The sequence below is a fragment of the Aspergillus pseudodeflectus genome (assembly GCF_044049435.1).
Source record: "Aspergillus pseudodeflectus strain CBS 756.74 chromosome Unknown BJX68scaffold_46, whole genome shotgun sequence".
NCBI classification, from domain to species: Eukaryota; Fungi; Ascomycota; class Eurotiomycetes; order Eurotiales; family Aspergillaceae; genus Aspergillus; species Aspergillus pseudodeflectus.
In genome coordinates, this window is record NW_027263822.1 from 246,429 (window position 1) to 259,263 (window position 12,835).

At 54.0% G+C, this 12,835-nt stretch overlaps 3 protein-coding genes across 3 annotated transcripts; all 3 read right to left on the reverse strand.

Annotated features, from left to right (window-relative positions):
* Positions 1 to 410: 410 nt before the first annotated feature.
* Positions 411 to 1,566, reverse strand: BJX68DRAFT_270192 (uncharacterized protein; the record flags this gene model as incomplete). The annotated part of the gene is made up of 2 exons (XM_071046564.1): positions 411 to 804; positions 1,052 to 1,566. 2 exons carry the CDS (start codon positions 1,564 to 1,566, stop codon positions 411 to 413), a joined length of 909 nt encoding a protein of 302 aa, XP_070895640.1.
* Positions 1,567 to 6,873: 5,307 nt separating this feature from the next.
* Positions 6,874 to 11,332, reverse strand: BJX68DRAFT_257473 (MFS transporter; the record flags this gene model as incomplete). Its single annotated transcript, XM_071043353.1, has 6 exons — positions 6,874 to 6,978; positions 7,465 to 8,358; positions 8,428 to 8,826; positions 8,917 to 8,918; positions 9,925 to 10,544; positions 10,608 to 11,332. 6 exons carry the CDS (start codon positions 11,330 to 11,332, stop codon positions 6,874 to 6,876), a joined length of 2,745 nt encoding a protein of 914 aa, XP_070895641.1.
* A 549-nt stretch (positions 11,333 to 11,881) lies between these two features.
* On the reverse strand, positions 11,882 to 12,758 carry BJX68DRAFT_155982 (GNAT family N-acetyltransferase). The gene has a single exon (XM_071036753.1). It carries the CDS (start codon positions 12,665 to 12,667, stop codon positions 12,011 to 12,013), a length of 657 nt encoding a protein of 218 aa, XP_070895642.1. The 5' UTR covers positions 12,668 to 12,758; the 3' UTR covers positions 11,882 to 12,010.
* Positions 12,759 to 12,835: the final 77 nt, after the last annotated feature.

Here is a 12,835-nt window from a genome sequence, read left to right on the forward strand (position 1 = left end):
GCCCAGTCAAGACCACGATACAGCAGTATACTCGAACTAGGGATGACCCTCGAGAGCTACAGTACACAGGCAATGCGAAGAAACCCCAAATAAAGATATGCATTTTAGCCCGAGACCCGCGATCGTTGCGCTCATGAACCCTCTATGCCAATACACGAAAGGAAAGAAAAGAACAAACTAATACGAGGGCAGGAGGAGAAAATGAAACCATGTAAACCGAACCGCAGAACCCCGAAACCCCAAGCTCGCCACTGTACCGTAAAGCGCCAGCAGGGAGCTCAACCCAGAACCAATACAATGCTGTCGCTGTCGGATGCCGATCAATTTATACCAAACCAAACTCCACACCACTCATTTTATTCTCCGTTCACGTCTTACGGTCCACCCACAAAGCTCAACACGGTACCCACCTAAACCCCATGTCTCCTCTTCTGGTGGGCAACGAGGTGGTCATTTCTCCCAAACTTCATGGGACAGCCTACCTCCACGCAGGGGTAAGCCTCCGGCGAGACGTGTATGGTCCGGAGATGTCTCATAAGGCCGGACTCGGTTGTAAATAATGTGTCGCTCTCGCAGCCCACCCACCCACAGCGTTTTGGGGTGAAGGGAGTTTGCGTCGCGGGTGAGGACGGAGTGGGGGAGTGGATTGCGGTCAGGGATGGGGAGGCGATATGGGTTGGGACAGGGGAGGTAGCGGGGGAAGGAGCGAGCAGCGTGTGGCCGGGGACATGGAGATACTGCGAGAGTGGGTATGAGGAATCGTCTTCGCGGGGTTGGCGAGGTTGGATAGTCGAGGGGCGAGTCCTAAAGAATGTGGTTAGTACAGACGGGAGGGGAGGGGATAGCCGCAGCGGGGTGGGAATGAACGGTAGTTGAAATGAAAGGAAGCGTAGAAGCAACGAGGAAATGGATAATATGAAAAGAGACGAGGGAATGACCGAGAGGGAAATGGAACAAGAGCAGAAAAAGGGAGAAAAACCCCAGCCTTGCGCTGGACCATCACCACGTTAATATAAGGAGAAAAGCGAGAACCGGAGGAATCCGCGCTTACCGTCTCGAAGGAAAGGTCCGACCGTCGGAGCGCATGTGCACGGGGCGTTGGCCGCGGGGATAGCCACCATAAGCAGCGACTGGCGTCCCTTCCGAGATAGGAGGGGCAGAAGGCAAGGCTGAGGTTGGGCTCAACGTCAAGGTTGAGTCAGCCTGATAGGAAACATCGCGCTGTAGCGGTGTAGTTGTGTACGCACTCCCAGCGGCTGTGCTTGCAAACGCGGCACTCTGGCCGTGTGTGTCAAGGTGGCTGTAATACAACGGGGGTGGATCCGCTCTTCGCAGTCTGTCTTGAGGGGTGGTGTGGTGATCCAGGTGGGTTGTTCCTCTTGGCGTTGCGTTTCTCTCTGCGGAGGCGGATGCCGCCGAGTACCATTCGCCGGTGTTTCCGGCGTCGGGGTACTGGTACCAAGGGTCCAGTGAGTAGCCTGAATATGACATCCAGCTTGGTGGTCTGGCGGCGGCCTCGGCGACGTCGCTGCCGGCGTCTTCGTGATCTTCAATGCTGTTCTGCATTTTGGAGAATGTTTCAAATGTGGGAGGCAGTGGTAGAAAACAGAACAGTCAAGTTCGAATTTTGAGCGCAGTATTCGGGTGGACAAAGGGGAAGCAATAAGAGATGTCTGTGGGAGGAGGGACAATGTCTTTAAGACCTCCAGAGGTGTGCTGTACGCCTACATGGCCTCGGTTTCCTTTACGTGACGTAGGAGCCTGGAAGGGGCTCAAGGCAGAGTGGGCATCTTGGGCATCTGCAGGCGCACATCGTCAAGCCGGTACCCTATGGAAAAATACGTCCCAGAGCTGCAAAGGTACGATGGAATTAGTACTCCCAGCAGAGCTCAATTGGTTGGCTCTGGGTGGAAAAGGGCAAAATACCGGTGTGCAACCAAACTGCGACCTACGGAGCTTCCAGAAATGGTAGGGCACCGGTCACTAGCAAATAGGGGATTTCAGATAGCTCCCATCGACGAGGCGACGGATACGTGGACCGCCCTCTCGCCTTTACAGCAGATACTTGAGTATTATACTCGTCGCGGAGCAATAAGGTTACGGGTCCCAATTCTCCTGGTGTCAGCCAACGTTCCGCTAGTCGTATGCGGCAATTAGTCTGGAGACTGACAGCGCCCGCGACAAGCAACGCGTCTGGCTCGTCAGTAAGAACTGAGAAAAAGTGAGGCCGGCTTTGGGTCAACCCTGATCCGTCTCAGACCGCGCTTCGTCACAAGACATATCTCCTTGGCACGGAAAGGATGAGACTTCTCACCAGGCAGCTGGTGCTTGAACAGTCCTTCTCGGCCGACAGCCTGGCCTAGAAGTAGCTATCGGGGTAAAAAATAAAATATCTGATGAACAGAAATCAAAGGTAGTGTCAGGATGTCTATAATGTCTCGGCGCAGTAGAAAAGCGGCTTTCCGAGTTTCACAGCTAATCAGGGCCAAAAGCATCTGGTTAGCTGGGATGAACAGGTGTGCACGTCATGGAAAGGCGGCGAAACTCCGGAATGCCCGAACAAAGAGTATGTGTCAGTGGGACCAAAGGGTCGAGGAGGCAGTGTGAGGCTGCGCGGTGCAGTTGAATTGGATGAGACAGGATGAGGATGCAATGAGCCCCAGTTCATGACTGGCCATCTTTGTTGTGCTGGATCCCATGTTACCCTGCGGGATAGTCGGGGAGATGGGCTCTGAGATAGGAACTCATCTACCCTGTTCAATTAGCGGAGCAGGAGCAGGAGCAAGGTTGATGCACACTCGTAACAGTCCATCATGTGAATAGGCGAGAAATGGGGATTTGCCCTCAACTGGGCTGACTAGGAAGATGACTCGTCGACGGAGCTCGCCTCAAAGGGCACGAGGTGCTGCGCCTATGGGCGGCGAGTAAGGCCTGTCACGGTGGACAGAAGAATAGCGGGCAACGGTTAGCACAGCACCATCCGACGCACCGGGTGGCTATGCCAGTTGGACTCATCGTTGTCAGCCAGGTCATCAAGCGTCGAGCTAGGTGAGCAGAAGATTACCAGAAAACGTGTCCTCAGCGAGGCAGTTTTCGACTACCTGATTTACAGCCTCTACCCACCGGGGTAGCCTATCATCATCCCTCAACCACGGTAAAGAGTGTCACATCCACGGTGTCCGGAAAGGGTGCAGCTCCAACATCGCGGGTACAACAACCTCGGAGAGACAGCGGGGCACGGTGCGCGTGCCACCCTGGATATGAGGCGTTAAGAGTGTTCCGGCTGAGCATGACTGTACGAGGACAGCACAGGAGACCACTCCAGTTTAGGCGTTGACATCTTGCTGCTCTGTTTGTTGACTGTGTCAACAGCACAAAGGTATTGACGACGTCATATTTTCCACGGGTGGTGCTATCGGGAAAGTGGGGTCGAGAGCAGCGTGCTTGGTGAACGAATCCATCGTATCCCTTTGGAAGGGTGTCGTTGTGGGGAGACTCCAAGTCGAATACCACATCATTTACGTGTTTGACCGTGCTCGGGGCGTCTTGGTCGGGGCCAACAGGCCAACCTGTGTGTCCTATCCGAATCGAATGGGCCCGTCGTGTGAGGGAACTGAGGGTGGTAAATTGCCTATGCAAGGTTCAGTGAGTAGGCTCCCCCAGTAAATCTTGGCTCAGCATCAACAACGCGTCCCGTTAGGATGGGGGAAAAACAACATACCGTGTCGTCCGATAAGAAACAACAATATGCTGATCAACACTTGCAGTAGGACAACTATCTCCGCCACGCCGACGGGGCCTATGGGGCAGTTCGGCCTCTGCAACAGGGACCGCGAGTCCCTGGCGCTGAGGTTTACTTTGATGACCCCGTCCTTCAGAAACATTGCAAGCTGTCCCTCCTAAATCCGTCCTTGCAGGTGGTGCCCTCTAGCAGCATCGCCGGATTTGTTGCTCCCTCAATCGTAATCCCTTCCATACGAGCTTTGAATGGCGGGGGCTGACCGTGGTGGCACTGAGGAAGAATAGCGGGTTCAGAGACAAGGTCGCCCAGCTAAGCGCCAGGGACCGTTTGTGATTGCATATCTCTCTTCGCGCATGACTGTCGCTTGTGTCCGCAGATAGAAACTGACGTCGAAAAGGCTGCGTATTGGACCGGCTGATGAAGGAGTACATTGGCATTGTGGGTTGTGTCCTCCTTCAGATCATTAGGGGTAACAGCGACGGCAGTGGAAAATCTGTTTCTGTCACGCTGGATGTGATGCCGTTACGAGGTACCTACACCTGGGTGGGATCGATCTCGCTCTTTATAGGCGACCGAAGGGTCGGACCGTCGGTGGTCTCAGGGCGGAGAAACGCTGGGGGCGGGAGGGGCGATGGAGTAATTTGAGCAATTGCCGTTGAGTCTTTGGAGAAGTTTGTTAGATATGGACTGCAGGGCAGCAGGGGTGTTTGCAGATAGGGATGGATCATACATTTGTTCACGTTGCACGGGTTGCTGTGGCTCGGGGATTGAGGGCTCAGACAGGTTCAAGAATTCGAGCAAAAAATCGATCCGTTTGGCACTTTCAATGGGACGAGGAGGACGCAGGTCACTCGGGATCGTCTCAACTGTAGGTCAACTCGTGGGGGGTCACGTTGCTAGGGACATCCCGTCCCAGCCCCCACCCATGCACGCAATGCCGACACCGAGCGCTAACATAGCCTTGCCCTCTTACCGCGATGTACCATCGTCCAAGACTATTAGGTGGAAGCGGTAGTGGATTGAGAGCGTTTTGTATCTCACGCTCGTAGTTGTTCGCTCGAACCATGAAAAGGTTTCGCCAAAGACCGCACTGGGTTCGAGGAACTCGTCCTGCTGGGAGAGGAGTTCGCTTTCCCCTCTCCTCGTGCGACGAACCCATGTCCACATCGGGCCAATCATCTGACTCACTGCCATGCGCCAAGACGAACCGAGGGTCCGATCCCCAGCCTGTCATTTCGGAGTTTCCTGGAGGTTGTGATGGGAGGGGTGCGGCGTCGCTGAAACGTCTGTTCTGAATGGCGCTAGTGAAAGGATTTTGAGGTGCGGGTGCGAGCCGGTTGAGGTTCCAGTTTCCGTTCTGACGTTGGTTTGGCTTCATCGGCAGGCCCCTCTAGTTGGGAAGGTGCGATGAGTTGGGATCTCCTCTGATTCCCCAGAGGGAAGGAGCCAGGAGGGTTCCAAGCAGAGGAACAGCGGGCATTGCCTCGAGCATCTCGCGGTTTTGGGGACTTGGTGGGCATAATAAAAGAGCTGACGAGGTAAGATTCGCTGAAGCACAAACTCATCCCACCTACCATGGGATCCATTTGAGGGGCGAATGCTGTCTTTGCTTTTTCTTCCGGGCCTTTGCTGAAAATGGCCGCTGTAGCCGCCGACAGGGATCTTCTTCCATGCCCCCGGTTCTAAGTTGCACTATCGTCTGTCACACCAGGTCTTTTGTTCAAGGCAGAACTGCAAGTCATGTCATGGTTATCACAAGCCTAACCTCTGTGTGGGTTGCTGCCATCAAGTTTTTTGCGGCCACTCCCAGCTATCTGCCCCAACACTTGACATACAGTCGGCCTGGGTGGAGGGCTCTTCGGCTCTGCAGCGGTTCGCATTTGCTTCATTCAGAAGTCGGTTCGGGTCACTTGCGCAATCTTAGGTGCCTGTGCGATATCTACCAGGGCATCGACCTCCATCCAGTCCAGGGAAACGGCTACCAAATCAGCTCCACACCCGGACAGCTCTGGAACCCGTTCCACGTATCGACGGCGCTTTGAAACGAAGATGCAGCGTATCTTATGACCATAGGTATCTCGTTGGCATGGCGTACATCAGAAGTCCGCTGCGCTGCTCGACAAACTCCCTCAACAATATCGACGAGAAACTCAACGCCTACGAGGTGAGACTTCGCCCGGGTCTCGGCAGGAAGCAGGCCACTCCCAAGCAAGTCCTTGTGGACCTCAACCGAGCCTTGTACTTTGTAGCCGCCCATCTATATCCGCTACCTCTCAGAGCTCAACTCACTAGAAGGGAACTTGATAGATCTGTCCACTCATTAAGCGTACCTTCACACATATGATATAGCCCCTGGTCGCTTGGAGGGATGAGCATGCCTTGAAGGAGGTCAATCAGATTCTTCGCATGTTAAAGTCGTCTCTGACACTGCAGCAGAGCTTGAGAAGAATGTTTAAAATGATCTTGGACCGGTGAGATACCTTGACATGGCTCCACAGTCGCAGCTCCAGCTAACAATGCATCTCGTTACCTCATGCAAATCAAGGGCGGCCGCCGGCTTGCACAAACATTGTAGGCCATGTTAAGCGGCATGCAATAGGCTGCCAGGCTTAGCCAATAATCAGCCAAAGCCTCCCACGACCTAGCTCAAGACATGGGGCGCGGCAGTATGGCCATCAGAACGGTACAACTCATTCTTATACTTTGTAACATATCTAATGATTCAGATCGCCGTCGTCATAATGTTCTTTCTTCCTGGGGCTGTGTTTGCGGTAAGCTTCCAAACTAGTGGCAATTTCCGCTAATATTGCTGGACGTTTCTTTTAATGCCATTCTTCGATCGCGACGACTACCTCTCTAAGAAAACGCACTTTTGAAAAAGGGCCGTATTGAGGGTGCCATCTACAGACGCCTGTTTTGTTTGCTAGTGGAACTGGACTTCGCAGGCTCGCCGTGTCTCAGTGGATAAATCAATCCCGTTACAGGCTATACCCTAGCATCATGCGAAATGTGACTTCAAGCGATTAGGGAACTGCAGCTTTAGCTGTTATACGCCGGCTCCTTTGCATCATGTCTCGATTACTAAACGAGGACATTGTGAGGGGATGCTTGTCGTATGGTGCACCGAGGACCTACTCTGTGCACTCCTGCCAGTGAAGGCTGAAGACGACAGACGTTTTATCAAGGTATCCTGACCCGGAAGCCTTGGCTGACCGACTAAGCATACACATATCCACCTGCCCATGACGTTGGATTTACCTACATCTGGCCCAACCAATCGCTCCGCACCTGATCTGTCACTGCCAGGTCAAATGTGCTACCAGCGCATCGGCCCGCCTTGCATCGCGGTCTAGCGCATGCTGGATTAGTTAGCAAGCAGTCTTACTCGGTAGGTATTCTGCACAACATCATGCCATGCTCGGCGGCCGAGTCAGGACCGCCGCTTAGTGGGCAATCACACCGGTCAATGACGTGTCACAGTCTAGCCATATGTAATCTTGCATGGACCTATCGCTCTATATTCCAGGCTATCCGCTCACCTCAGCAAGATGTTGGAGTGCATATGTCTCGTATAATCCGATCTCCCGTGGGTAACGACTCATATACCATGTCTATAAGGTTCCCTGTGCACGACTAATGTCCAATCTATCTGCACCTTGGCCTCAAACACCCTCCATCCCGTACCTATCCTGCCCCCGCTGCGCCTGACTCTCAGTACTAACCTGAGGCGCCACTTGCTCCCCCCTCCTCCACTGCCACCCCCCAGACCACCCAACCCACCCCCTCTCCCTCGGCCCCCTACTCAACCCAACAAGCAAAGCCGCCCCAACCATCCCCAAACTCACACTCCCACTCACAACCCACCCACTACTTGCATAAACCCGATTCCCCACTGCAGTCCCCATAAGCTGCCCCACAAACACACCCACCATATACCCCGTGTTAACGCGATTCCTTGCCTTGGGCGCAACAGCATAGATCGCCGCGCGGTTCGCAATCATCGTCGCCTGGAGCCCGAAATCGAGCAGGGCGGCGTGCAATATCGGGCCCGCGACGGTGTGCAGGCCTGTGTATGCGCCAATCGCGATTCCGGCCATTGTTACCAGCAAAGAAATCGTGATTGAGAATTGCGTGGTGTACTTGTCGATGATGTACCGCGAGTAGATCGGGTTGAAGATCATGGGTGTTAGGCCTGCGATGCTGAAGAGGCCGATTGTTAATGTATCGTACTCGTACGGTTCACCCGAAAGGAGGAACGTGAGCGTCGTCCAGAAGCCCGTGAACGCCGAGGAGCAGAGAATCCCCATGATCGTCGCCTGGACGAGGACGGGATGTTTCCCGAACAAGCCGAAGATGGAAACCAGGATTCGGAAATACGAGATGTCGTCGTTTGTCCGCGGGTAATCGGGCATGAATGCCCACAGCAGGATGAAGATTAGGTACTGTAACCCTAACGAGAGGAAGTAGATGTTTCGCCAGGCGGAGGTCGAGGCGATTATGCCGGACAATAGGCGTGCGAAGAGGAGGCCGAGGACGAGGCCAGAAGAGACGATGGAGATTGCGGTTGCGCGCCGGTGCGCGGGGGCGAGGTCGCCGACTAGGGGGAGCATTATTTGCTGTTTGGTTTGGTTAGCACGATTTAACCTGCGAGGTCGAAGGGGGTTCTTGGTTTGTTGGGGGCATACAGGCGTGACGGTAGTGATACTAGTCAAGAAGCTTAGTGCCAGAAACACGCCATATTGATCAGTAAAGCACAACCCAATCCACATCGTCGCCGTAACAAACGTCAAAAGAAGCACAAACGGACGTCGCCGGACAATATCACCCATCGGACAGATAAATATCAGTCCTACGGCATACCCCGCCTGCGAACATGTCGGGATGAGCGAGGCGCGCTCTTGCGAGACATTGAAGTACTCTGCCAGCAGGTCGAGCAGCGGCTGTGCGTAGTAGAGGTTCGCGACGGTGAATGTGCCCGCGAAGGCGAAGAGGAGGTTTAGAGGGATGCTGAATGTTGGTGGGGAGGTGGGGTTGTACCGACAGTTTGGTGGGGTCCAGAGGAGGGTGCGTAGGAGGATGTTGTGCTTGTGGTTTTGGAGAGTTGATGGTGAGGACGTCTGCGGTTGAGATGTTAGGGTGAGGATTCAATTGAATGTGAATGTGGTGCGTCGTACCTCTGCGTCTGGTATGGAGATTGGGACTTCAATGGGACTCGCAGGCGCATTACGCTCTTGCGGTTCGGCTTTTTCGTCCATCTCGGATGTCGGCTATAGGCAGGCGATACGGGTGTTGGTAATGACGAAGCAGAGCGGACATTTCACGTATGACTCGATCCAAGCAGTTTCCTCTCAAACAGCAAAGAATAGGGCAAGGGTCGTTCCAGCAGCACTCCGCCACAGATCCAAGTCTCGAATTGCGAATGTCGAGATTGAAAGTCGCAACAAAAAAAAAAGCCCCGAGCCGGATTTCCCCCACTAGCGGCCGAGAGGGGAGGAGGAGGATTTAGCCCGATAGCGGCACAAATTCCGAGCGATCTACAGTTGGAGTCGCTAATCGACAAGCTGTTGGCGTTATCTGAGTCCCCTCCTCCATCTCCAAGCTTGTTTGATCTTGCAAAGTCTGATAATCGATGATGGAAGCATCACGTGGAATTCGCGCTGAAAACGGTTCGATGTAACCTTGTCGACTTGAGCTGACAGGTTGAGGTCTCGGACATTTTCCAGCGGTTCGGTTCCGTGGTCCGGGGGATAACCTTGATCTCGCCTGGAGTTGGGCAAATGTTTTCTGCTGTGGGGTCGTTGATCCATTCCGATGGCTTTATACTTTTCGTCAAATTCCGTCAGATGTCAGAGCTTCGAGGGTCGGACAATAAAAAGCAAAGACATCAGGATCATCCACGTGGTGGACACTTTTGTACGACGGGGAAATGGCATGCATTTCTTTTGCTTGACCATTTGAATGTGATCAAGAATGTGATCGACTCGTATTCGCGGATGAGAAGGGGGGTTTTATTATTGCTCGGCTTGGAGATGGAAACAGTGCGGACGAGGCAAAAAGCGAGCACGGACAACTTCCACCACGCAGGAAACAGTGCGAACGGGATAAAAACTGATGACAATAACAGGGTATAAGAAATGATCGAAGATCCCAACGGAGACACGTCGCCTATCCCATCCGAATACTAAACCTCGAACTACTCGCACTCGACCGATCCCCACCCCACGCCCCGGTAACATTCACCCCGCCAATATTCCTAATCCCCATAATATTCAGCGCCGACTGTCCCCGACTAATCAAATCCCCCGCCTGGGAATTCCTCGCCTGCCTCCTCTCCTCCCCCTGCCGTCTCAACTGCTCGATCTCCTCGCCACCAAGAAACTCCCCATTACATCTCCCCTGAAACGCCGCCTCGCGCACAACAGGCGCCCACATCTCCGCCGCAGTAGCCTCATCGAATCCACCGGCATAGATCTTCTTCCCGCGCCCGGGATTCTCGGGGGTGGGATCCGAGACGCACCGTGAAGAATACCACTCCGAGCGCACGACGTCGTAGCGGCGTTCCATTATCCAGATTACCGGCCAGGTGAGGATCCACAGTTGCAGGATTATGCACAGCCAGTAGACGAAGCGGTTGTTGCGGAAATTGTTGATCCAGTGCGGGGAGTAGATTGTTACAAGGCCGTTGGAGAGAGTGTGTGTTATGCTTATGTGGCCTTGGTAGCCGGTGGACCGGATGTGGTCTGTGAGCGATTTGCGCATCGGTTCGAGGTTGAAGCCGTGCAGGTGGCGGCGGTAGGTAAAGCTATTCGTGTTAGGTCAGTAAAGGAAGGGCTTCGTGGAGAGGAAGGAAGTAAGGGGAACACACGATTTCACAGACGCGGGATCATTGCAGTACCGCTCACACCAGCCCCTGAGCCCAGGCATCGCCTCCCCATTCTCCAAATCCACATCGATAGCCATGAGTCTATTCCCTTCGTCGCCATCGACCACGCTCTGCGCGTCCCCATCCCTCTCGGGCAACGCAATGCGACCAATCTTCGTCTTACTCTTCCGCGTCTTCCATCTCGTCCCACGATACGCCTTCAACCCATCGTTATCACTAATAACCGCCGTATACGACCAATTACTATCGGGCGCGGCCTCGCCATTCGGACACAACCTCAGCAGCGTGCGCGTCAGATCGATTCGAAAGTCAAAGTCTGTGACGGTCTCGCTCTTGGTCTCGTTGCCGCTCTTCCGGGACTCATTGTGTGTTCCGCGGATGATCAGGCAGGGCCGGGGCGGGAGGCGGATCTGGCGCTCGACAAAGTTCTCGAGCGTGTCGATCGATGAGGAGAAGCTGGGGAGGAGGGTGGCGGCGTTGGAGAGGCGGGTGTTTTGGCGTGCGCTGAGGTAGGGGATTCCGCCGGGGATCGTGTGGTCGCGTTCTGGGGGCGCGAGAGGGTTGTCGCGGTACGGCTGCTGGATTGAAGGCTGCGGGTTCGCAGCGGCCTCGTCGTAGGTGGGGAGGTCGAGATCGTCGTCGGCCGAGGCAGACGGGCCCGAGGTGGGCGGAAGCGACGGTGAGGGGGGAAGTTGAATCTTGCCCATGATGATCTTGCTGGGGGACGATGGAATGGAGATGATATCGAGATGAAACCAAAAGGAAGCAGAGGGAGGCGAGAGTTCTTATCTTCAAAAAAAACCCGACCGCAGGCGCCAGGTGCAGAGGTGGTGTGCCTGGCCGGGCCCCTGATTGTGTTTCCATCATCTCCCCACCCAACAAAGCCAATTGCAGTCCCCGCCACTGATTGGTCATGTCTCACTTTTTCTTCCGCACTAAGCCGCTGCTAACCAGATTAAGCGGTCCGGCGGCTCGCGCTCCTCGCAAATTTCAGCCTCATCCCTGCCTGTGCCCTGTTGGTTTTGGATCTCGCTTTTCTCAAATTCTGGGTGAAGCAACTTGGAAGAGCGAAGAAATTTTTGAAGGTAGGGACTCATGTCCTGGTCAAGAAACATTAGCTCGCTAATAAGTTGTGGTTATACAAGATTATGTGCGATTCTCTCCATCCAACTGTCAATTTTGCGCAGACCCTTAATTTCGTGTCTTGGCCCATTGCAAGTGCATATGCCTCTGAATTTCTGAAGTGGGATGAGCCTTGAAGGGGCTCGTACATCTTGCTTATATCACTTGATTTCCGCGGATGCAACGGGTAGTGTGCCAAAATTGAAAGTCTAGTTCTGGCATCTCGATATATATATTCCCTGTTAGAAACTACAACATATAATTCAGTCAACATCCATCAGATCACCATCACTTGTTATCGGCGTCGACATAGACAAGAAGACATTTCTCCTCATCCCCAGCGTAGCGAAAACAAGTCCATCCGAGTGGAATCGCCTCCCTAGGCCTCTCTCTCGGAATCCGAGCTTCCGCGCGAAAGCCCGAGCAGCCCCAGTATATGGCGTGTCCAGCATTGCGAATGCAAACAACTCTGCTAATCCAAACTGAGATTTGACGAACTCTAGTAGGGCGCGTGTCGCTTCGGTCGCATATCCACGACGTTGATGCTCCGGCAGGATAGAGACAAATAACTCGGTCGCGTGGATAGGCTCGGACGCATCCCATGTTGTGAGGACGATCTTGCCGATTGGTTCATATTCCTGTGGGTCGATGCGATTCTGCTCGGTAATCTGTCGCGCGGGAGAGGTTTTTATCAGGATTAGGTATGTTCCGTAGCCGTAGCGATTCCACTGAACCTGGTTATCGTGGTAGAGAGACTGCTTCGCGTCGTCGCTGGTCCTGATCGCGGCCTTCCCTGGCCGACCATTCGGGATGCGGAGGGTTGTTTCGAGTTTCGCAAGGAATTGGCAGTGGTTCGGGTCGCTCCACAGAAACTGGGAGAGGCAGAGCCGGTCTGTGCTAAGCTGGATTGAGTTCGACATGGGGAGTGATCTTTCACTTTAAGGCAGGATCTAAACCGTGTGCTTGGGATCTTCCCCGCGCATTTCGAGGTCGAATTCAAGATTGTGGAAAGCTAGGAGGTGATGCCATCGCGGACTGGGTGGCCCTTTGCGCCTAGTTAAGCTCGTATTCAAAGGATCGTGATCGGA